We start from the raw sequence: 24,777 nt of genomic DNA, 5'->3' as shown, positions 1-24,777 counted from the left end.
ACATTTGGATTATTCTCCTCCAGCGTCAAAACCAACACGCCGGTGATAAAATGTGCGGCGTTGTCCCGCGTCTTGCGTGGATAATGTGCAAATATGTTCAACACTGAGCGTCGGTGTTGGAGGTGCGATCAGGCCGGTCACATGTACCAGGAAGTCGTATGGAAACGTTACAAACAGATGCTTATTAATTCACTTGTAACGTTTGTTTAAATGTCATGTTTTTTGGTAGATTTAGTGACTACTGGACATATTTTCTAGGTTTTATTTATTCCAGATGGATGGGGATTAGGGTCACTGCACAAAAATGTTTAATTCTGGCATTAATCTGTGTATTGTCATTTATTTTTAAAACACCTAATCCTCTTCTCTGCACCGAAACACAATTATATACTTAGTTTCCGTCTCTATATTTTGACACGTTTCGCTCTGGGTCTTAAGTTTGCGATGTTACAGAACTTGGGTAAGACAAAAGTGCAATAGAACGAGTTTAAATAGCTAAAAAATCAGTTCACCTTTAACAAAGCCCATCAACAAACACTGGAGAGGAACACGGTGTGAGCTTTTATATCAATATCACTTTGGTTAGCAATGTATTGCAAGTCTAGACTGTTTGGAAACTAGTGAACTGACTACAACTCGACTTTAAGAACAGCCACAACAGGAATGCACCAACGTTAATATATTACGTAATGTAACAGAACGTCCTCTTGCTGTTTATTAGGATAAGATTATAACTACTTTCAAATCCGTATTAGTGAAAAATACGGCTGTCGGTGCATCCCTGTCGGGCTGTCCTACGATACATCCATCTGCCAGTAGAAACTGGGAACGCTGGTGAGCAGCTTTCTGCTGTAATACTCCAGAGAAAGTGCCTCAAGCTCGCTTCGGCTCCACCTTCTCCGCCGCAACTCCTCCAGGTGGCGTGAAACAAACAGTCGGGTTGGAGAGCATCACGCGCTGGCAGTCCTCGGGACCTCCTGGCTGTCGGCTAGATTTAGTTTCTGACTGGAGAAGCAGGGTGAAGGACAAATCTTTAAAGATGTCAAATTTATACTAAAACAAAAAGGGTGGCATTTCGCTACAGTTGCGGATAACTGCTGCTAACTGTAGCCGCAGCTGTAGCTAATTAGCTCAGTTAGCAGTGCAGCTGGTGATGCAAACTGGGAGCTAACTGTCATACAAATAGCACAATAGCATTAGCAAGGATAGCATGCTAACTTCAGTAGATATCTCTGCAACACAATACATCAAAATCTCAAAACTCCTTATTTCTTGGTGATCAATTAAGTACATTTACAAACTGTTTTCACATAACATCTTGAATGTAACACCTTATAAGATCCAATAAGAGATCATTTTAGTTACAGATGTTAGAAAATTAACCATAATTATCACCAGAAATAGCAGTTTTAATTGTGTCTTGCATGCTAACCAGCTAGCAGTCTGATGGTAGACAGCACCAACGGTCCCCAACAGGGTCCAAGCTTCAAGTCTAGGTAGCTAATTAAACTGCTAGCTGCATGGCTAATTAAGCTTACTAGCTAATGGCAGATACAGTTAGCAGCAGTTAGCCATTAGCTGCCCCCTGACAGATGACCTATTCTTTATCATTGCAACATTATAAAGTAATTCAAGTGGACTGGTGAATTTTCAAAAAAGGATACATGGAAGAACTCAGCTCCTCAAGCTGTGGAGAGAAAAAAAACAACATTTGATTTAATCTCGTTGTACAACATCGTGAAGGACGTTCTTGATCCTGTACGTCAAGCAGCTAACTAAACTCTTAAAGACTTGGCAGTCTGGGGAATAAGCAGATAAATCCTTGCACGGCTTCATGCAACGACACAATGACCTCACTGTGTTCAATCAGCAACAACATGTCAGGGGGAGGACTGGTTCTGGTTCTGGTTCTGCAGAAACTGTCACTGTTTAGGGGTCTTACATTAAGAAGCAACTTGTCCATGTTGGTGTCGCAGGCCACCTTCTTCTGGTCTTCGGGCATTTCATCCACCTCCCCATAGAGGTCAAACTGCAGGCGGGCCAGCTTCTCCTGCATCTCCCTCACATGCTCCATCTGACCTATGGAGCACTCGTTGCCTGACAACAGAAAACAGGACAGACACACCATTTTATCTCCTGCTTCCTGAAGTTATACAGGGTTTTGTTTACAGCCAGTAGGGTTTCCAAATTACCAAATGCTTGTAGTTTCCCTGAGTGGAAGTCGTTGAGGAGACTGAGCAGGCCGTTCTCCATCTCCTGCACGTCTGACACATCAGTCAGGAAGGAATGCTGGATGATGGGGGCTGCCTGGCCCTGGCTCTGTGTGGGTTTAGCAGCCGAACCCAGATGGTGCCTGGGTTTATCTCTGACTGCCCTGTTACACAAACACACACACAAACAGCACACAACAGTCACAAACAGGAGGGATTACACTTCCTGGTAATTATATAACACCAACAACCTGAAATAGTGTAAGGTATCTGCATCAGATGGAGGTTAAATTGTCGTATTTTGCAGTCACTACCTCCGACTCTTGCTCTTTTGGCTGGAGTGGGTCCCCATTTGGTGGCTGTAGCCGACGTGCCGTCCCCCGGAGGAGGTGCTGGTTTTCCGGCCAGAGCTCGCAGGCTGTGGCGCCGGGTTGGTGGTGGTCCTGGGACTCTTTCGCTTTAGCTTCCGCTCCTCCATAACTTCATGTTACGGTGCCGTTCAGTGAGCTAAACAGCGGATGAAACACGACAAGCTGACAGCACCGAAGCGTGATATGCCAAACCCCGCAGCTAACCACGCTGACCGGTATTAATGTAAACCGTGACGGAGCTAACGTTAGCTCACCAGCTAACTTGTTTGCTAATCCTCCCGACTCGACCTGACAGGAGCGACCGTTGGAGTTAACCACCACCAACAGGAGCCGATGAAAACATCCGCTCAAAACTACTGCTGAGCAAATAGTCCGTCGTCTGTGGCGCTGACAGATAGTCCACACGGTTCAAACATTTGTTGAAACGCTACAAAATGCGTATGTACCTCGCAGGCTAGGTGGGCTAGCCTGTAAACTCTCAAAACTTCCTGTTTTGGTGGGACGCAACGAAGCCAATCAAGGCCCAGTTCCAAACCTTTACCGGTTAACTGCGAGATCATGGATCACGACACAGAGTTTCACCAAAGTTATCACAACGATGAAACAACTATATTATTTATTTTTTCTAATAGCAAAATTACTTACTATGTTGAAAAGTCTATCGTAACTTGATAAAAGTTTCTCTGCTACTATGTGTAGTGTCTTTCAAAGGTTCCTTAACTGCGAAGTGGAACGCGGCCCAACAACTTGAATTCTTTCCAAGAAAGTGACATTTTTTGTGAATCTTCATGCAGGAAAATGTTGACTATCTTATTAATATTAATCACGAATTTGCTGGCAAATATCAGTTAAATAATTAAAAAGCACTTACAAATGCATTTATCATCTTTTCTTTTTAATCTTTAAGACATATTTGACTTCAAATATGTCTTCAATCTACTTGATTACAGTAAAATACACTCAAAATCCAATTTTGTCACACTTTAACTGGACACTTTTATACACTGAGCTTTATTAACAAAACATTTTATGTTCTTTCTAAAATTCACTTGATCATTATTTAGATATCTCTGTATTTCTGGACATTTATATCTTAAAGTGCACCAACTATAGAGTAAACTCTCCCTATTTGTATATATTTGTCATCCCAATTTAAAGAAGTGAGCTGTGACTGAGATGTAGTTGCAAGAAAGCACCACAAGGGGGAGATAAGTGAACATCCAATAATGATCCCCACCCTCTCTCCTCTTAATTAATGAAGTATTAACAGCTGATAAACATGTTGAAAGGAGGCACACTGTACACTTTAATTAAATGTGCACGCTTTCACAAACATAAACTATTCAAAACACCCATTAATTGAATTCCACAACACCAAATATTTTTGCAGTGAGAGAGAGAGAGAGAGAGCGTGTTTTGGGGGGTCTGCAGGTGATGTCTTGAATAGCTGCACAAATAAACCGACGATATTCATTTTTACAAACACCAAAAATAAAAGAATGTGTAATTACATGACAGCCTTTATATGGCACTCAGGAGGGGGAAATAAAATTAAAAAAAGAAAACATTAGAAAGCATCAGATAAATGCTTAAACTGTGATGGAAAAAAGATCTGTCACATTTAAATACACTTAAACGTCATGTCTCTCATGTGTAGCTGAATTTTGAGGCCGCATACCATTTCTCACATGGAGGTTGATTCATAGAGCGTCTTTCTAAACAATCTACCCACAATGCATCTCTGGATCGGTCCATTTACGCCCCCCTTTTTTTGGTTGTTTGTTTTCCGTGACCAGTTTCTGATTATTTATCATGAGATATTTCTCTATTTCTGTTTTCCGGGGGAGTCCCCTGGAAGAGACACAGCTGAATCGGAGCCAATCAGGATCCAACAGAATCTGAAGATGAGTTCCAGGGTTGTTTGCGTGTGTTAACAGGTACTCAAGAGCTACGTCTGACTAAACATCACCCACGCAGTCCCTGATGAAGCACCGGCCTGTTAGCGGAGTTAAAGGTGCAACAAGCAGAACACAGAACAGAGACGTCCGGATCAGAACACACATGAAGAGAACAGGACTTTAGGATTCTGTTAGTCCACTATATCTTAATGTAGCAATTAGCTGTTAGCTGTGCATAATAATCAAAATCTCATATATGGAACCTTTAAGACTGACTTTCATCGTCAATCCAAATATAAAAATCTATTTTATTTCATTATTTTCTTTTTGTTTTCACCTGATATGTTATGATCTGGTCCATGTGAGCCTCTGATTGGCTGTCGCTGTAGCATACATGTAAAACAAACACGTTAGCTTCTTTAATGAACCTTTTATAGATTTAGCCACTGCGGTAAAGGCTTTTTAATATTTCCTTCCTTGGTTTCGAGGATTATTGCCTCAGGTTTTCTTAGTCCTCTAAAAGTCCACACTGGCACTTTATGTCAAGCAAACAGTCACTTCCTTTTTCAAAATGTCTGATTGTCGATTGAGATATTTGAGACGGCTGTTTGCGGGAACACAGCCTGAGAAAAATATAGATATCTGCCATAGCTGACACCACAAAAATACATATGACAGTGCGAGGCCATGACATGAGGAGGTTACGACACACTTTTCTAGAAAATAAAAGTAAAAGTAAAGTATAAATAAAAGAAAAATATTTATAAATAATGTGTCTTAACTCACTTCTGGAGAGAGAAGAGAGCGACACTGAGCAGAATGAGTGAGAACGGACTCCAAATATTCAACCTCAGACATGAAGTGAGAAAATTCAAGCTTAAATGCTTGAATTCCCGAAAAAAAAAAAAAGGCCTTGCAGATCGTTTCCTCCTCCTCTTCCTCTCCTGAGCTCATGTGTGTTTGAGTGTGTGTGACAGTGGCTGAGTGAGGTGAACCAGGATAAAATGCTACAGATGAACACATTTAGACTGTCGCGTCCACGCGCCCATTAACTTAGCGGCTGGGCGCTCGCTCAGAGCTATCTCTCACAGGTAATTGCTGTGTAGGTGCCGCTTGGAGAGCTAGCTGCTCGTTACAGCCGGTTCATTCTCTCCCTCTCTCTCTCTCTCTGCCTGAATTATGCATCGGATCGGAAATGAATGACAGCTTGTTTAATTACACACTCCGCCTCGCCGCTAATTCTAAGTTAGCTGCCTTTTTTTTTTTGACGTTGTTCCTGCATTTTAACAGAAGAATCCGGGACTGAAAGCGTAAAAAACATAAATGGATGATTTTCTTGTAAAAGCTCAAATGCTGCTTTATTGTTATACTGTATGTTTCACCCCCAACGCTGTTGGGGAAGGGGACTCTAGGAGATGCTGGGTGGGTGTGCGAGGCTCTGCTGGGAATTAGGGTTAAGCAGAGGGGTTACAAGTGTGTGTGTTGTCATGTCAGCAGCTGTGACCCAGAAGAAGACATGTTTTTATCCCTCACACACACACACACACACACAACACGTGAAGCGAGGAGATTTATATCTTTCCTCAGTTCTCGGTGTGATTTAATCTTCGTCTTTTCCTTGACATCCATTCGTCCCCTTGGTGCAAGGACGAGCCCGGCGGAGATGAATGAAGGGGAGGAGGAGGTGGGTGAAAATAAAGAAACCTTTATCGTCATTTAATTATTTATTCAAGGAGACCTTTAAATCAACATTAAAGAGCCCGAGTACTGTCATTTAATAAAGTTCCACTGCGTTTAACTCTTTATTATCTTACATACAAACAAACTAGGGCTAACACGCTGGCGGAAAGTTACAGCCGCAATCTGGATACATTTAGGCACCAGAGCTACTCGGTTAGGTTCAGATCATTGGTTGCGCTAAAACAAGAATGTTAATTACGTACGTATGTATGAACCCCGTGTTTCTCAACCTTCATACGTCACCGGACTTCCTCTTTTGCCTTCATCTCCATTTAGAGGCTGCCGCCAGCATAAACACTGGTTGTTTTAAACCCCTTAAAACAATCAAGCTGTGATGTTCTTCTGCGACATAAACGGATATGCAGTAAACACTCCAACAACCTAAAAATGGAGAGTTATCTCTCTGCAAATCAACCTTGATTTTGAGCATTAACTAAGACGGATTAAACTGAATTTGCTCCTGGATGCTGGACGTGTTGGATCCAAATATCACATCTCACTCCAGATGTTACTCTCAACACTGTCACACTGTATTTGCAACGACTTGGAAAAAGTCTGGAAACCTCGTGGAAACTTGTCAGCAGCAACGAAAGAGAAATTAATTTGTTGTATTTGTGTAAAATGCAGTGTGATATGATCGGGGAAAAAATAGTCTTCAACCCCTCTTCTCCATCTGTACTGAGGATAAAAGTGGTGGTGCTTTTATTTGTTTGCATTCAGCATGATTTAATGTGTTAAAACGAAGATCCAACAGGAGTTTGGGATGTAAAAAAAAGCAAGTTTCCTTCCATATGTGAACCAAAAAGGCAGATACTCTGTTGTGATCTAACCCGGCGCTCCACTCCACATATCTTCGAACCTCCTCTTTAACTTCCGTCCTCCCTCTCGCACAAATTCCCCCCTCTCTCCTCCTTCCTCCCCCTCTCCCACTCGCCTCTTCCTGTCCTCCTCTCACCACTCTGTAGAGGGTCCAAGTGACATTTGGCTGTCCCCTGCCTCGAGGGGGTCCAGGAGATGCAGACGTTTTTGGCAGGCGGGCACAGGGACGCCTAGGGGTCCTGACGGGGACTCCTGGACTCGGAAGAGAAAGAGAGTACACATCATAAAATGCACCCGCAGTCAGAAACACACATACGCTCTCGGGGTGCACATGCATAAGCAAACAATCGCACAAAAAAAAAAACGGCGGCGAGAGCTAACACACACACACACACGCCGACACATGTAAACGTGTGCACGCACAAACACTCCATGCACCGACCAATCAAACGCGTGTAATGAAGACACAGCGGACGGCAAATGTGAGAAGGCGAGGGAAGCTGCCCCCCACGGAAAAGTTTGGAAAACAGCAAATAAACTGGGAATTTGAATTTGAATTGCTAAACTGTTTGTGCTCTCGATACGACCGTCTGGCTGCGGTCCCCCCCGTCCCCCCGTTATAACTGTGTTTTAACTTTTTTTGCTTTTTGTGCTGATACGGAAATCAGACATGGGAATGAAAACAAGAGGAAGTTAAACAAGGCCGACGTTTGCATCTGATTTGTCCGACTGACTTGAAAGTGTCACTGAGTTGCTTGTATCTGGTGTAAAGATGGAAGTGAGTGTGCTTTTTTTTTCATTGACCTCCCTTGTCGCAACCTAGTGCCTACATTACCCACAATGCAGCTGAAGCTGATCCACGGAGGTTGCCGTGTCAACTGCCCTCCACTCAGTCTTTAAAACAACATCTGCTTAACTTCAGCTCAGCATTTTGGTGATTCAGGTGTGCTAACGGAGCCTCGAGCTGCTGGCACATCTTTGGCGTTCTCTCCACTTCTGCCATGACATCACTTCCTGTGCGCCAGAGGATTTACAGATGTTAAAAAGACGTTGTTGGAGAGTTGAAGAACAGCAAGATGAAGATTCATTTGATTAAATAAATGCCAGAAAACACCCAGAGAAGGCCACAATGCGAACAGTTTCATGTGTCCTCATCTGCCGCCGCTGGTGTCCCTGTGAGATCACTCATCTGTCTTTTCATCCCTCTGCACTCTCGCCTGTCTCCCGGCGCTCTTCACACAGATAATACGCTGGTCATCTGGGGGAGCGAGGGAGAGATGGAGATGCAGGGGCTAATTGCGGGGTGCCGGAGCTCGGCGGCGCCGCGCTGCCCCGCTGTTTTGGCTCGGCCGTAATTACCTGGTAGCCGCAGATGTTTCACGCCATTGTTGCACAGCCCAGACGGAGGGGAAGCGGACGGATAGATGATCGGAGAGGTGGGGTGGACATGAAAAAGGAGGGAGAGACAAACAGAGGGCCGCCTCTCCCAGCCAGCTGCAAAAAACTTCTGCAAAGAGAAGAAAAACAGCCGCAGCGCGGACGCCGCCGTTTTTCTCCCTCCCTGTTTTGGCTCTGCCTCCATCCATCCGTCCGTCCATCTTTTTCTTTTTTTTTCTTTTTTCATTTCACCCATTCTTTTATTCATCTCTTTCAATCCATTATCAAACCAACCCTTTTATATTTGCACCTTGAGTGTTGATAGGTGATGATAATTCTTTGTGTGTGTGTGTGTGTGTGTGTGCGGGGCGCAGCCTTCCCACTGAGGCAGAACAAAGTAGCGTAATAACTCAGACACTGAGCTGACCCTCTCTGCCGCTCTCAAGTACACTTAATGGAGGTGTGTGTGTGTGTATGCGTGTGTGTATGACTGCTTGCACATTATCCGACTATGTGCATGTGTGTATCCGTCTTTGTGTGTGTGTGTTTAAATAGCTGATCCCTCCAGGGGTGAATTGTTATGGATGCTGTTCTGTTGAAATTACTGTTATTTGTTTCCTTTAAAACAAGCTAATTGCAGCATAGCGGATTGCCTCACGCGCACGTGTGTGTGTTTTAGTGTGTGTCAATTTATTTGCTTCCTTGTTTATTGTTTGTTTGTGTCGCATTGCAGACCCCTCCAATTTCTTTAGCATGGACACATTTTCACTCCGGTGTCACAAAAAGACTCATTCTGCTGCAGCTGTTGGCCGCTAATTTGACTTTTAAGCCAATTTTTTTTTTGTTTTTTGCTTTTTGCTCAACTCCATGGCTCAATAAAAAGGAGAGGGGAATTATCTGTTGTATTAGGAACAATAAATCTCACACAGTGAAAAGGATTCATTATCCTTTTAATTTCATGTTTTTATGTTCTTTAATTTCGTATTGAGCGAGAGAAAAGGAGCGTTCCTCTGAGTGCTGCAATCACTCGCTCCGCGCGATATTTTTGTCTTTTTTCTTGCATTTTTCTTGCAAATGAACTCGTTTAATATGTGGCAAAACAGATGGAATCACTTACTGTCAAAAACACGCATTCATTAATGTGACCAGCCGATCATCCATTAACAGGTTAATTCACCCAAAATCCAAAGAAAAGCTGCATCATAGCACTTTGCCAGGTTTTTATATCGTGCACAGATTTTGCGATGTTTCTTTCTTTCCTTTTCAAAATAAGTTTGGCTAATCTTTGGCACGCTTTAAGTGTCTTAAACCTGCATTCTTTCCCGTGGCCAGCTGGTTGACCAGTTTCAAACAATGTCCAATGTTTATGTAAACTTATGAAAAAATTACCCTAATTCTCTCTTGATTTATAATCTCAAGAAACAGCTTCCTACAGAGTTTATGGTCTCAATCGCTCATTTTGGGTCTGGATCTGTCAAACACAAGGTAGCCACGCCCCATTTAGGGGGCGTGGCTATCTTGTGTTTGATCCAATCAGTGTCTTCAGCAGCTCCACTTCTGGTGCAGAAAAACAAAACGGCGAAAGACAAAAGAGTTGAGTTATCAGATATCGTATCAAGTAGAGAGGAAGTTTGTTTGGGACATCCCGGTTTTATTTATTTTGCTATCGTTACTGACAGAAACGATGGCCGTGACTGATGGCCGTTTTTAACAAGTTCACTTCACTCCACAACGAAAACATCGAACATCCGACCTCTGGCGGCGTCAAACGGATGCAGAGTGTCAGAAGATGGCGAGCTGGTGTTAAGTGTTTGTTAAGTGGGACATCTCAGATAGACTGGCCGTCCTCTCACCGGCATCCTCGTCTGCCAGGCAGGTGAGCCAGTGTCTCTTTCTCACACACACACACACAAACACCCCCCCCCACACACACACACACACACACACACCTCTGCCAGCTCCTTCACGTCCCCCCTGTGCCAGGTACGTCTACGTCCTCGTCTTTGTGTGCGAATGAAAGCCGGCAGATCTGACGAGGAAGTAAACACACACACACACACTCAAACACACACACACAGCACACACTGCATTCTCACGGGGGGGAAGCGGAGGGACGAGAGAGAGGAGGAGAGGGAGAAGAAGAGGTGGCCTCGCCTTCCCTCTCATCCCTCAATCCAACACTTCTCCTCCTTTCGTTTGGTTCCACTCATTCGTCAGTTCTCGTTCCGTTTTGTTGCCGTTCCATATGCTGCTGCTCTGTCTGTCTGTCTGTCTCTGCCTCGGCACTCTTCTCCCGTCCTCCCCTTTCTTTGCGCTCCATCCTTTTTCTCCCCCATCGCATCGCAGACCCTTTCTTTCCCATCCATCCCCTCTCTTTCCTCCTCCTCCACCTCCTCCTCCTCCGCGCCTCGCTCCAGTTTTCCAAGTGCTTGGACGGGAGGCTCGCTGCTCCGGTCACTGCTCAGGGAGTACGGCGAGCTAAAGTAGGCCCGGTGTGTAGAAGAACATCACACAGACACACACACTTGAACAAACAAACAGAAGCGAGGCCCCTTTCTCTTGCTCCAATTTCAATTGTGTCTTGTTTGCTACCTGCATATGTCTCTACCTTCTCCAGATCCCAGAGCTTATCTGTGCACGCAGCCTAGAAAGCATTATGAGAACTGGTCTGACATCATACGTATCCAAACACCAAGCGCTCAGAGATAAGCCTCCCTGCTCCTATCTCAATCAGTTACTCAGCACTCCCGGGCCAAGCAAAGTTCAACGCGACAGCGCGGCACTGAAGTTCAAACCGGCGGGAAGAGAAATCGCTCAATTATTCTCGCATCTGCCAGTTGTAGAAAGTTATTGTCGCCTGGAGGATTGTGACAGAGGCAACATGTAAGACTTTTAAAGCCTGCTAGCACAAAATTGTCTTAATGTACGGGCCTGGGAGTGACGTGCTACACCGATTAATCTCAGTTGAACCAGTTCTGCCGCAAGAAAAAAGGAACTTCACTGACTTCAGATACAAAAGTTACTGCTAGTATTACAGTGAACAACACAGACTGATTGCACACAAACAACGCTTTATTTTGTCCACTCAGAATGAGCAGGTTCTTAGGGACATCACATATCTAGTAGTGTCTAATGACAAACTGTACATGGTCCACTGGTGCAGTTAGAGAAATAAATAGAGAGATTCAACCCAAGCTTAAAGTTCCAGGGAATTAAACTTGACCCAAGTTTGGCACAGGAAGCAGAATGTGTGCAGTTGCTGATCGCCACCCAATTAAACCTGAATAACAAGATTTCTTGCCACCTGCGGTCGGTGGAAACAAGCTCCAAACACATTACTGAAAAAATTAGTATGTTAAAAAACAGTCGGCAATGCTGGCATCGATTTTCAGTCATGTATGAGTTTTCTTTTAGCTCCGTTTTTGGTCTCCACCACCAAATTGCTTAGCTTCCTGACTGCTTGGTGCTCAACTATGTACAGCTGATCGTCGCTGACTGTGCCTGCCTGCTGTTTGGTGCTGGACAGCTGGTGTCAAGTGGGTACAAAAACCAAAACAATGAGCTAAAAGATGCAATAAAGCTCTGTAGAGCCGAGGGGAACAGCAAAGTTAGGCTCCAGAGTTAGCTAATGACTTAATCCCCTAAATGTAACAATATGACCGCAAACAAAACAATTTTTGATGCTCTTTTAAATATATAATCCATTAATTATTTTCTAAAACTGTATAAACAAACTAAATGAAGCCTAATTTAAAGCTACAAACAAAATGAGTTACGTTTTTTACAGAATTGCAAGCACAGACGCTGAAAGCCCTCAAAGGATAGGGTTAGGGTTACTATAAATTATAAATTCCAACTTATTTTAATCTTTATATGCCAGTTTTTTCACATTGAACTTGAATTTTGTGTCACTTGCAGGCTGCCATGCAATTCATGTGAAAAAACTGGCAGTGAAAGGAGCTGAAGTGGTGAGAAGGTGTGAGTGAGTCGGCCAGCTTTGGTCACTTTTCCCTCGATACCAATTGACTGAACCCCGTTCGTCTGTGCTCTCCCTCTGCATCTATCGCCATCGACACCCTCTCCATGTTGTTTTTTTTAATCGTCCTCCTTTACCTCATCCTCATCATCGCCGTCATCACTGCATATTGATTTTATCGCGGCTCTCCAGGTGCTCGCTGACCTTTCGCATGAGGTGCTCGTTCCTCAAGACTTCAAGAGGTGAAGCGTGATTGAAGTCTAATCTTTGATATCCTCTGAAGATGTGTGTGTGCTGTGCTGCTGTGTGGGTTGGTTGCTTAGGACCTCCTATAGTTAAGGAACCAAAGGTCCTCAGGGTATTAGAGCGGGAGATCAGGGAGTCAGCTCACACACACACACAAACACACACAACACACACTTGTACACACACATCCACACAACATGGCGGTGTCTCGGCGACCTCTTGGTGAGTTCAGTGGCAAGGCGTGGTGAGAGTAGTCGTTTGAACCTGCAGATCTTAAAGATCACACGCACACACACAGATTAACGCTAAAAGAAGTTAACAGTCGTACCTTTTTTTTTTTGCTGGCGGGGGATCAGGGGTTGGACCGGTGAATGGAGAGCAAGGTAAAAAAAACAGATCTGCAGGAAGTGAGTTAGTCTGAAGAGAACGCTTTAAAAATCACAGCGAAACGTTAGATACCAACCAACACATTCTTGTGTTTACTTCTGGAGCCATGCCCATAGGGTTCATGGGAAATGGAGTTCATTAAAGAGCATCTAAAACAAATATCAACCCTTAGGGTTATTTTACTTCTCGAACACTACACGGAACTTCCTCTTTAGTTATTGGCCGATGGCTACTTCAGTCAGCCAATCAGAAGCTTCACAGGCAGGATTGAGAACAGACACATCTTTCTGCATAGCTAGCAACTTAGCTACATTCACGAAAATAGCAACACGTCGCCACAAAAATGGGGACGAGAATGAAGTTTTCCTTGAACGTCAAAAGTTAAAGGTATTGTTAAACCTTTACGTTTTCTTTATGTACTTTGGTGGTTAAATGATTCATACGAACCACAAATGTAGGTATCAGTCCACTCAGCTACTTCTTGTAACCAGAAACACAAATCTCATTCGAGGCTCTGAAATCTCGCGAGAGGTACGGTTTCACGGGAAGTACGACGTTGGAAACGTGAGTTGCAGGCTGTGAAACAAAGAAAGCGTTCGCAATCGGGGAAAAACACAGACAACAGAAAGAACAGTTGAGTTGTGTAAAAGAGATGAAGAAAGAGGAAGGGGGGAGAGAGCGAGGAAGAGGGGGAGAGATGAAGGAAAAGAGAGGAGTCTTTAATGTGCGTGGGTCTTGTAAGGTCAGACGGGGGCTGGGGAGGAGGGGGGAAAGGTTACACGAAAGGTTACCATTATTTATTTAATCACTGATCCATCAGACGCAGCACGCACACACACACACACACACACACACACACACACAAGCTCGCTTCTCTCACATACACACACTGATTATCTCCTACTCACCTATTTTTTAAAATTTTTTTTTTTTTTACACACACTCGTGAATAACAGTTTAATCATCCATCAGATTGAAAAACAAAAGAAACAGATGGAGACTAAAGTGAATTCGCCCCAGATGTACAAGAAACAGAGGCGGTTGATTTTTTTATCTATTGATAAAAGCTTTAAAAAACGGCCTCTGCGTCGACTGCACACCTTCAATGTGACTGCCTCACCTGCAGAATACAGAACACACCGGCCCGTTTCCATCTGTTTCCTCCTCTTCATCTGCTCGCTTGCACGATCTTCTGTACTTGGACTTCTGCCTTTTCCCCGGTCTGGCTCGGGTCTGACTCTCTTTGCTCGCTGGGACAATCCCCGGCTCGGATATCTCCAAACGTCGATCCGATTATCAGACCGGTGCATCCCTGAGAGTGAAGAGATCTTCTTGAATCTCACAAAAAACAACATACAATAAAAGCTTTGTGTTTCACAGTTTATTCTAATTAACTATCCACGTCTGCATCTTAACGACATGTTAAAGTTATAGGTTACACCTGAATTCGTTTGCAGCACACGGTTCCTTAATTTGTCAGGTGTGAGGAGTTGAAAGAAAGCATTGTGTTATCAGCATTATGGGTTTTGATTCATGGGGATTATGGGAATTGTCAGCACATTTGGATTATTTGTTTTTCTGGCGACGGCATAATGAAAGAACTATTACTGTTTTTCCTTTGCAGCCAACTGTGTGCTTTAGCGGCTTTTGTTGTCCACAGACTGACATATTGGGGACATTTGGGAAATCCAATTACAAACATTGTTTCTACTACACTCATCCCCCCAAAAATAGGTCATTTTTTCATATTAATATCGACTTCAAATCAAGTTTTTCTGCCTTTTAGTTGCATTTACAATGTTTAACTCAGCCGTGCAGAACTTGAAACTAGTTGGACGACTGCAGGAACTACTGCGACCGTAACCACAACTGCATTTCATGAACTTTGAGGTATTTTTGGCCGTATTCCCTGTTGGGTTTTTCCAACCCAACCTGATAACTGACACGAGCGCCGGCTTTTTTCCTGGAACGCGTAAAGAGGCACAGGAAGACTAAAGAGAATAGGAGAGTGGGCGCGTTCGCCCGTGCATGCAAAGGAACGCTCATGAAATATGGACGACTTTTTGGAATAGTCAATGTAATTAATGTTAGCGCTGAAACAAAACGTCCACCCCTGCTGTCACACCGCTTGTTCGGCGCACACATCTTATCCGGAGGAGACAGAGGGTCGGGGTAGATGGATGTAAAGGATGATGGGAGGATGAAAGTGCCACGCTCCCCCGCCCCTCCTGCCTTCTGTGGCGGAGAATGCCCCGAGGCGAGGTTTAACAGAGGGAAGAGATAGAGAGAGGAAGTGAAGGATGGAAAAAAAAAGGGACGCTCAAAAGGGAGGTGTCTCAGTGACAACGCCAACCCTGCCACCACCACCACCGCCATCAACCCCCCCCTCCACTCTCTCAGCCGCCTCGCTTGAGGCCTCGCTAGCCCTTCGCGGGGTGTGACCTTGGTGGTCACTGAGCTGGTGTGAACATGCAAGAAACCGGCCATATGGGTGAGACAGAGCGAGAAATGGATGGAGGGATTCAAGGAGAGAGCCATCTAAATCCTTGATTCGTCTCTGTGTCTTCTCTTCCCCCTCCGCCCGTCTCTCGCGCGCTCGCCGTCTGGGCTACATATGTGCTCCTTCACCCCGATCTCTTGGCCGGGGCCGAGGCCAGTGCCCCCGCCACCTTACCCAGGGCAAGGGCTGCATATGTTGGGAAGGTGGGCACGGCAGAGGGGGGGAGATGGGCTGGGTGGGCAGCAGATGGCTGAGCCCTAAGGCCTCCGCTGGTGTGGCCGGTGGTGAGCGCGTATGCATGTGGTGGGGGTGGGAGGAAGGTGTGTGTGTGTGTGTGTGTGCGCGTGTCAGAGGTGTGTGTGTGCGCGTGTGTGTGTTTTCTGCTTGGAAGGATGGATGGAGGGGCACCAGTGCAGAAGAACTTCTTCTGGTCACGGCGAGAGAAACGAGGAAGAGGAACAGAGACAGACGGGAAGGAGGGACGGAGGAGGAGATGAATCCAACGCAGACGGACGGCGAGAGGCCCTACCTGTCTTCACCTGGGTGGCTTTTATTCTGAAAATCATCACCTGAAAATCATCAATCTAATATCACCGATCTCTTTACTGTAAGGTTCCTAAAAATATGACTAACTTATTTACTTTAATTTGCAACTAATGTGCCGATTGTTTTCTCAATTGATCGATTTGTTAGGAGATCGTGAAAAACCTTGATCATTGTTTTGTCTGAAGGTTGTAAACCTCAAGATGCTCGTGAGAATTACAAGTGTAGTTTGAATGAGACATGTATTGATCATCCATCGGCTTTAGTCTGTCTTCTACGGCACGTGCATGTTTTTACTTCCTGTCAGTCCCGTGTGTAAGTACGGCAGTTCTGATTCGTCGTGGGAGTGGCGGACCCTGCCAGTGACTCTAACAAATACTTTAACAAAGGGTCATTTTGGAAATGCAAATAAATTAAATGGCATCGCCTGAAACTCGTTGACATTTTAAGGATCTTGGCTTTAATCAAGGTGCTTTTAGTTGCATATATGAAGCCATACCTTAACTTTTATTTTGAAAGAGACACGTCTGCAATTAGAGGACTTACTCATTAAAGGTTACTCACATTTTCCGAGTCGTGAATTATTAACAGGCGTTTTGTTTTCCTTGTCTTGTTTGATAAAGTATCATGAAGACTGTGTTTGGTCGACGGTGTGTGTGAGAAACGTCCTTGATACACTCGTGTGTGTGTTCGCTGAACATTTGCATTCATTCATGCGAGCGTGCAGACGTATTGTCCGACTGTATACGTGTGTGTGTGTGTGTGTGTGTGTGTGTGTGTGTGTGTGTGTGTGTGTCTATGGCCTCTGGCGCCCTGTCTCCTCTCTCTGCCCTCCAAGGAGGCGAGATGAACGGAGCAAACGTCCACGCCGCCCGTCCTTCCTCGCGCCGCGGCGGAAGATATCAGTGCTGTCCTTCATTTCTCCCACAATCCCCCTCTTCTGCTCCGCTGCAGACGAGGCGAGCGTCCCGAAGACGCTCGCAGGTATGACACAGCTGCCACGCTCTGAATCACACACACACACACACACACACACACCTTGCAGGTATGGGCCAGTTGCCATGCTCTAGATAATTGGCTGTTGAGGGTGCAGCTTGTTAGCCAGCCACAGCTGACATGCCAGACACACACACACACACACACACACACACACACACACACACACACACACACACACTAGTTGAAAGAGCCAAGAACAACCAAGGATGCCGTGATGACTCAATCTTCTTCCTTCGGGGCTCTTTCTTTCTATTCCTTCCTTCTTTTCCTGTATTTGATCCTTCTCTCTCTCTCTCTCTCTCTCTCTCTCGACCTCCTCATCCCTCGTTCACATTTGTCGTTCCTCTTTGTCTTTATCTCTCTCTCTGGGACAGATGGGTCGGCCTGCTGCTCCTGATGTTTCTATCAAAACGACATTACCCACCATAAAAAAAACTTGGATCGTCCGGCGCGCCCATTCATAACCATTTAGCCCGCACCTGTTTTGGGTAGAAAAAGGTGTGTGTGTGTGTGTGTGTGTGTGTGTATGCGCCTTCTGTGCATGTGTGTGTTAGACTCGGACTTGTCAGAAGGAGGCTGAAACACACACACACACACACACACACACACATACACACACACACACACACACCCCCCAGACTCCCAGAAGGTCATCCCCTCGGAGAATGTCTGTTTGAAGTAAGGACCTCTGTCGCGAGCTGCTGGAGGCCTGATTCACTGTCATGTGCTCGTCTACATGTGGACTTTATTAACATACCTGTGTGTGTGTGTGTGTGTGTGTGTGTGTGTGTGTGTGTATTTATGAACATTTGAGCGACCCACATTTCTTATATCTTCCATTTTGTAATTTATTTGAGGGTTTGTTTGTTTAAAAAGAAGATCTTCTTGTCTCCTAAAACTACGTACTGCACCTTTATGTTCACTTGTATACATTATGTGGACTTCCATCTTTCCTGCCAGTCTGCTCATGAGTGTGTGTGTGTGCGTGCGTGTGTGTGTGGATTAAGCGCCACAGGCTCTGGTTGTCCATGCCTCCTGGTAATGGATACTAATGGCCCTGGGCAGGCCTCCATGGAGCAGGGGGGTAGATTTGTCTGTGTGACCCCATCCTGCTGCCCTCGCCCTGGGAGGGGGGAGGGCCGGAGGGGTGGGAGGCCCCCGTGGGGGTCCGGGTCACCATCAGCATGCATAACGCTCAACATAAACACACACTGTTCGGCCGCGTAAGAGACGGTGGGGGGAAAACACACACACGGCGAGGTTAGAAAAGCTTCTGAGATGATTAGAGTGTCGCAGCGCTTCGTGTAGATAAATCTGTTCGCCGTGAACTTCGGCTGCGTATACAAAGAAAAGAAACACTTTTACAAACCATCCTCTTCTAAAGAGCACCTCTTAGAGAAAGAAGCTCGAGTTGTTGTGTCATTCTGTCAATAAAATGTTGAGGGACACAGGTGGAGGTACAGTACGTACTGTACTCTCTGCTGCATCCTTTCAAATCCCTTCAATGTGGCCACTTGTTTTTCTTTTCTTCGAGGCCTTTAAAAAACCTTCAAGTCCTCACCGAGAGCTTTCAAGGAGCTAAATGTGCGTAAGTCGTGCCGTTGAAGATGCTTTTGTCGCCTTTGTTTCGTCAACAGTTTTAGCTGAATACAGCTGAAAGGAAACGTCGCACATTAGTCGTGTTTCCACCAAATCCAGCAATGATTTAAAGAAAATGTTTTAAAGGAGACGTCCTCTGCTCATTTTATGGCTCATGTTTCCATTTTGGGCTGCTACTAGAAAAAAGGTTTACATGCATTAATGCTCTGAAAAAAACAAATGAGTCTGTTAAAAGCCAGTCCGCTCTGATTGGTCAGCTCACACACGCCTGAGCCAGCCGCTGCTCTCCATGTCTCCAGCCAGCTCTGACGTGTTTTCACCTCCCAGTTAGCTTCACGTCTTTTGCGAATATACGAGCAATAATATAGTGTGTGATGTCACGGGATTAAAGGCGGGACGACTGATGAGGCGTTTCAGGGACGGTGTGTTTCACTGCGCTTTTTAATGTTCAAGACCTTTTAACACGCACGAGAACATGAAACACTAAAAGACAGAAAAAAAGGAAAGAAAATTGAATGTATTTGCGTTTCAAAATGCCCTTTTCATGTCGTATTTGTCACAGTTAGTGGCGGAGTCCGACATTCCCACGCATAACTCGACTGCATACATTCACAGAGTGCGTGTTGGATATCGGAAGGCAAAAATAAAAAGCTAGTTTCCATCAGTGCAACACTTGATAGGGGCTCGAAAATGTATGTTTCATTGCTGTTGGAGAATTTACTTGAACTCGCTGCGTTTCAGCTTGAATCGAGGGTCCAAGGACGGAGGACGTCGTTCAGCGTGCAGATTGTAAAGCCCATTCAGGCGGCGCGATTGTGATTCTGGTGCTGTATAAATAAAACTGACTTGACTTCAGCTCAAGATTAAACATGTTGGAGGATGTAAAGAGATGGATTTCTGCACTTTGGAGCGAAGAGAAGAAAAGATGCTCGACAGGTTTTTTTTTTTTTTTTTTGATCCCCCTCGTGTCTGTTGGTTATTAAAGCTTTCTGCAGAAAAGTGACATTTCGTCTTCTGGTTCTGAAGAGCAGCCGGCCCGCCAGCCAAGGGTAGCTAAATTTGTTCTTCCCTTTTTCTCCTTCTATCTCCAAGTAGGTGAATGTCAAAAGGAGGGGAGCGGTTCAGGTAAACAGGGCTCTCAGGGGAGAGGTGACCTTTGGGTTCGCAGTCAGGGGGACCAGGGAGGAGGAGGGATGGAGGGATGGAGGGAGGGAGGACGAGTGGAGGGACCAGGGCTGAGTGCAGGGAGGAATGAAAAGGCATAAAGCAAGAAGAGAAGAAGAAGAAGGGTTTAGAGACGAAGGGGGAAATGGAAATGTCTTAAATGACTGGCGAGGAAGTTTATTCTGCATTTCAAGCACATACCTCACTTTGGAGGTGAGTTCAGCTCAATAAAAGCACTTTTGATTTCATATAAAAACCTGTCGGATGCTTTTATAAAAAGGACCCTTTTCAAAACCAAAGTGACATGTCAAAAAAAAAAAAAAAAAACCTTAAAGTAGCACTTACAGGGCAAAGCTTTTACAAGTGAGTCAACGTTCAACAGATGACGAACTCCAACTCCAAGATCAAAAAACATCTTTCTCCTTCATAGCTACAGCAGCTAAGCTAAGCTAAGCTCCGTCCAGGACCGTGGCGACCGAAAACAGGTATTTTCACCCTAACAAAGAGTTTCCTGAACCTCATCTGAAGACGAGCCTGAGCACGGAAACTTACACAAACCTAAACAAACGTGAAGTTGCAACGTAAAGAAAGTGAAATGTTCCTACTTGGCTAACATTTTCTCTGGTGATCTCCGGGTTGCGAGTTACGAGGGCGCAATGTGAAGCCTGGCGAGACGGATTCCTGCATCGTCTTGTGATCTTGGTGAATCCATTATGACCGCGTTGAGCTCGGGCGTGCGACCAGCGATGCCTGTTTGTAAAATGTAATGAAATCTGTTGATGGACCAGACTGTCGTGTTTCATCCGTAGATATTTTTTATCTAAAAAAAAAAAAGCCAAAAGCTGGAGAATCTACTCGTGTTTTTTTTTTCAAATCAGATTCTTCAAGACTGAAAGTTTTGGCGCATCGTGTGTGCCATCTGCCCACAGCGGGGAGAGACTGTGTGTCTTAACTCATCAGCGAGGCGGCGTTCAGATCGATGTCTCCTCTCTGCAGGTAACTGCCACTGCTCATAAGGGCTGACTCTCCTCGGGAGGCTCCGTGTTCAGCCTCATTGTTCGGAGAACAAAAGTGACAGATTCTCTCCTATTCCCGTCATCTTTTTCCTCCCCGGCGTCGCACTCAAACTTCTTGTTTTCTCCACGCTTCCTTCCTTCCTTCCTTCCTTCTCTCTTTCTTTCTTTCTTTCTCGCCGTCTCTCCACCCCTCCGTCTCCCAGCGTGGCGGGCAGACATCGGTAGCCCTAGGGAAGTGCTTCGCTGTGGGAAGGAGCCTTGGCTTTAAGTGGCTCTAAGTGGCTCTCGCTGTTTGTCTCTTTAGTTGTTTATTTTCTCCTTCGCTCGCCCCGGGCAGGGAGGAGAGAGGGACACTTAGCGTCGGGGAAAAAACCCAGCGTGGCCAGGCAGGGAGGTTTAATACCGCTTAGTAGCCTGCAGAGCTTACATGTGAGGGGAGGCACAGAGAGACAAAGTGCAAGTTTATTATGTGTGTGTGTCGTTTTATCATTAGAAATGTTATAAAGATGTCAGAGGGGCTTGTGCGCATTTTACTATGTTTTTTGTAATTATAGTCCGCGCGCACATGTGTGTGCGTGCTCGTATTGACAAAGCCGAAAGGTCCAGGTATGACCTTCTAAGATGACATTATTTGCCATTGATTTGCCTCTGTTTCATTTGTTGTCTCACTGGGACCACTGTACCAACAATCGGCCCTCCATTGTTCTGTTTTTAAAGACAAACAGCTACTTAACGGTCGCTCGTGGACAAAAAAGGTGAAACCGTTGTGTGTTTTTTTTTTTTTGGTCAATGCCGCCGAGTCAGGCCAGAATTTTTAAAACTTGACCCACAGGAACAAAAGTGTCTTTGTTCAAAACTGAACCCAGAATATCAACCAGGTATTTTAAGAGCTCAGACCGAGCTCAGGCCGCGAAATTATGGGCAGACGCGATTCCTCTGGAGAAATGTCACGCTCATATCCAGACACGCGAACAGCAGCCTGGTCATTGGCTGAGCGGTTCCTAGTTGAACTAGCTGAACACTTTTCCGAATCCTAACCAAGTGTTTCCTGCGTCTAAACCTAAAGCAGACCAAAGAAATGTTTCAACATATCTCTGGTGTGCAGAAATGTACATAACCCACATTTATTCTGGGTTGATGTGACACCAAGACTTTGGATCTGTCCATGGTGCTGATGTTCCCTTCTCATCTCTTCTAAGTTGTCGACAGATCGAAGAAAAGGTAACGCAAAGGATTTCAATGAAATATGAAAAGCATCTAAACTCGCCCAGCGTGGGAAGAAACTCGCCCTGGCGGTCGGCACGAGTGTGTGTTGCACAAAGATTACGGCAAACAGGGGTTTAATGTCTCTAAGTGGTACGCGAGCACGAGGCGTGAAGCCGGGCGAGGAAACGCCGGCGAGCATGTGTTTTTGTAAACGTGTGTGTGTTTCCAAGAACCTAAGCGAGTGCATCTTAGTGTGTAATGTGTGCAGATGTACGGGGGGAAATTAGCGCTCTCTTAAATACTCACCTCTCCTCACGCATATCAACACACGCACACACACACACACACACTCGCAGCCTAACAAATGAACACTTCCACATCGTAATGAGGATTACCTGCATGGCCTCACATTGCACTTCCCGTCCCCTTGCAAACACACACACACACACTTGTGCAGTTGCTCATCTGCTCATCACTCTTTCTTGTTCTCATCCTTGTTTTCTCTCTCTCTCTCTCACACACACACACATATGTCACAGTGACACACACACACACACACACACCCCTCTAGTGTCCTAGCCGTCTCAACTTGAGCAGCAAATGAACACAATTAGCCACGGCTCCACAAACACACACTGGGGTATTGTTTTGCTCACACTCACTCAGACCTTAATCTGGTGCTCCGGAGGGACCTTGTGTGTGTGTGTGTGTGTGTGTGTGTGTGTGTGTGTGTGTGTGTGTGTGTGTGTGTGTGTGTGTGTGTGTGAGAAGGCAGTCGAGGGGAAGCGTTGCAGAGCCCAGCTGACAGAAGGGGCTTCCAGGCCTCTTTCCCCTCAGAGGTTTGCACGACGATGTTCAGCTCCTCGCGCCTTAGTCCTTGCTGTGCTCGCCTCAGTGGCCCCACACACACACACAAATACGCACACACACACACACACTCTTTGAGCAATGGCCCATTCGGCTTGAATGCATTTCAAACACACACACACGGGCAGCTCACAGCCTTCGGTCAGAGCCAGATGTTACGGGGTGAACAAAGGCATTGAGTCACAAGTTACTGTTCTCAACAGCAGGTTGAGCCTCAGGTCATTATTAGCACACACACACACACACACACACACACTCCTTCACACAGCGAGCAGTGGACCCGCTCACTACGCTGCACATCCAATGACTCGCTTCTTCCCCTTGAGCAAGTGCGTGTGCCGCCTGCCTAATTAGACAGCAGGTATCTGCCTGACAAGATTTCTTGCAAGAACACCTACAGGAGCGGGCGGCTAATGACTGCGCTTTAAGATGCCTCGCAGCGCCTCTCGCAGTCGCCGCAGTCACACCAGCAGCGTTTAGCGTCGACGCTAATCGACTGAGGCGCGATCCGGATCCTTGCACCCGGGCCGGGTTTAAGATGCGCAACGGCCTCTGGAGATGCCAAACAAAATCACTTAAAAGTTTGCTTTTAAAGTTCACGAGAGAAAGAAGAAAATTAATTGTAGTTTGATGTTTTGACCGTTAATTCTTGACCTTGAAAACAGCAGGTTAAATGTCCCGTACACAGAATTAAGAAGGAACTCTTGGTAAACCATATTTACAGAGGGAAAAGTTCACCTGCTACAGAGTCCGCCATGTTTCTACGGTAGCCCAGAGCGGACAAACAAACAAACCCTGGCTGCAGAGAATCCTCCACACTGGACCTTTAACAAATCCTGTCAACCACAACCTTTGACCTTCCAAGTCGCTGAATGTATGGATCGTTTTCATCCCCCCCTGCTGAGGAAGACTGAATATTTCTGATTTCATAATATTATCTTATCAATATCGTTTAAGTTATCTGTGAGTTTCTGAATTCTTTCTCCAAAGCACATCGTGCTCCTTTAATGGCTAAAATACTAAAAACTATTATCAGGATTTTGTTTTTTAAAGGCAAAAGTGGCACAAGGTTCACAGCTTTGAGCACAGTTTTGATTATTATACGTTTGTTTTCGCCAAACTAAATTCAGATTCAGGTGGATTTAAGCAGAAAACGGTAGACAGGTTTATAAAATTCAGTAAAAAAGTGCAATAATAAGAGTTGAAGAATCAAGGAGAGATTCAAGAGGAGGGCTGCAGGAACCTTTAGGAGAATCTCTCTGCACGCTGCAGGTTGTTGGTTTGGTTGTAACGCTAAAAAACAGAAAATCCTGAATCCTGCACAGAACAGTAACGGATCCACGCTCGTCCAAGTTTTGTTTTTAGGACGGTCTTTAAAATAATTACAACGCAGTGAAACGATGGATGTCACAAACGTGATCGTTCCCAAATCAGATGAAGAGCTTTTTGTTTTGTTTTTTTTCATCATGAGGTCTTTTTCTCCTGTGAGTGACAATGAGAGGAGCTGAACCCTGTGAAGCACCGCAGTGGCATTTGGAGTGGACACACACACATGCACACGCACGCGCACACGCACACGCACACACACACACACACACACACAATGTCATTACCATCGCTGCATCGAGCCAGAACTCAATCTCAAAGTGCACCAGATGTGCTCACTCGTGCAATTATTCCGGCAAAGACATTGGCTCAGATGTATTTATATTTGTATGTGTGTGTGTCGGTTATGTGTGTGTGTCCAGTGTGTGTGTGTGTGTGCGTGTGTGTGTGTGTGCGTGTGCATACGGTCTTGTTAGAGCTGTAAATGTCTTCCATTTGAGCTGCTGGCTGACCTTCTAGCTCCCAGTTTTTCA

General features: G+C 45.3%; 1 protein-coding gene across 3 annotated transcripts in view; it reads right to left on the bottom strand.

Moving 5' to 3' along the window:
• Positions 1-320: 320 nt before the first annotated feature.
• ccdc28a (coiled-coil domain containing 28A) overlaps positions 321-24,777 on the bottom strand; it is a 161,629-nt gene continuing 137,172 nt past the window's right edge. The window contains exons 7-13 of one of the 3 annotated variants that reach the window (XM_037091683.1): positions 14,145-14,336; positions 7,154-7,290; positions 2,525-2,717; positions 2,193-2,374; positions 1,943-2,097; positions 1,665-1,687; positions 321-1,005 (exon numbers count right to left, since the gene is read on the bottom strand). In XM_037091683.1, the coding sequence (XP_036947578.1) occupies positions 951-1,005; positions 1,665-1,687; positions 1,943-2,097; positions 2,193-2,374; positions 2,525-2,688 (579 nt within the window). In that variant the 5' untranslated portion in view covers positions 2,689-2,717; positions 7,154-7,290; positions 14,145-14,336 and the 3' untranslated portion in view covers positions 321-950. Of the gene's footprint in view, positions 1,006-1,664; positions 1,688-1,942; positions 2,098-2,192; positions 2,375-2,524; positions 2,718-2,835; positions 3,103-7,153; positions 7,291-14,144; positions 14,337-24,777 lie in introns of those variants that run through there. The other 2 variants (XM_037091682.1, XM_037091684.1) reach the window with 2 other exon arrangements.

This window comes from Acanthopagrus latus, chromosome 24 (assembly GCF_904848185.1).
Source record: "Acanthopagrus latus isolate v.2019 chromosome 24, fAcaLat1.1, whole genome shotgun sequence".
NCBI classification, from domain to species: Eukaryota; Metazoa; Chordata; class Actinopteri; order Spariformes; family Sparidae; genus Acanthopagrus; species Acanthopagrus latus.
The sequence above is the reverse complement of the archived record's forward strand: the minus strand, read 5'-3'. Positions and strand labels throughout refer to the sequence as shown.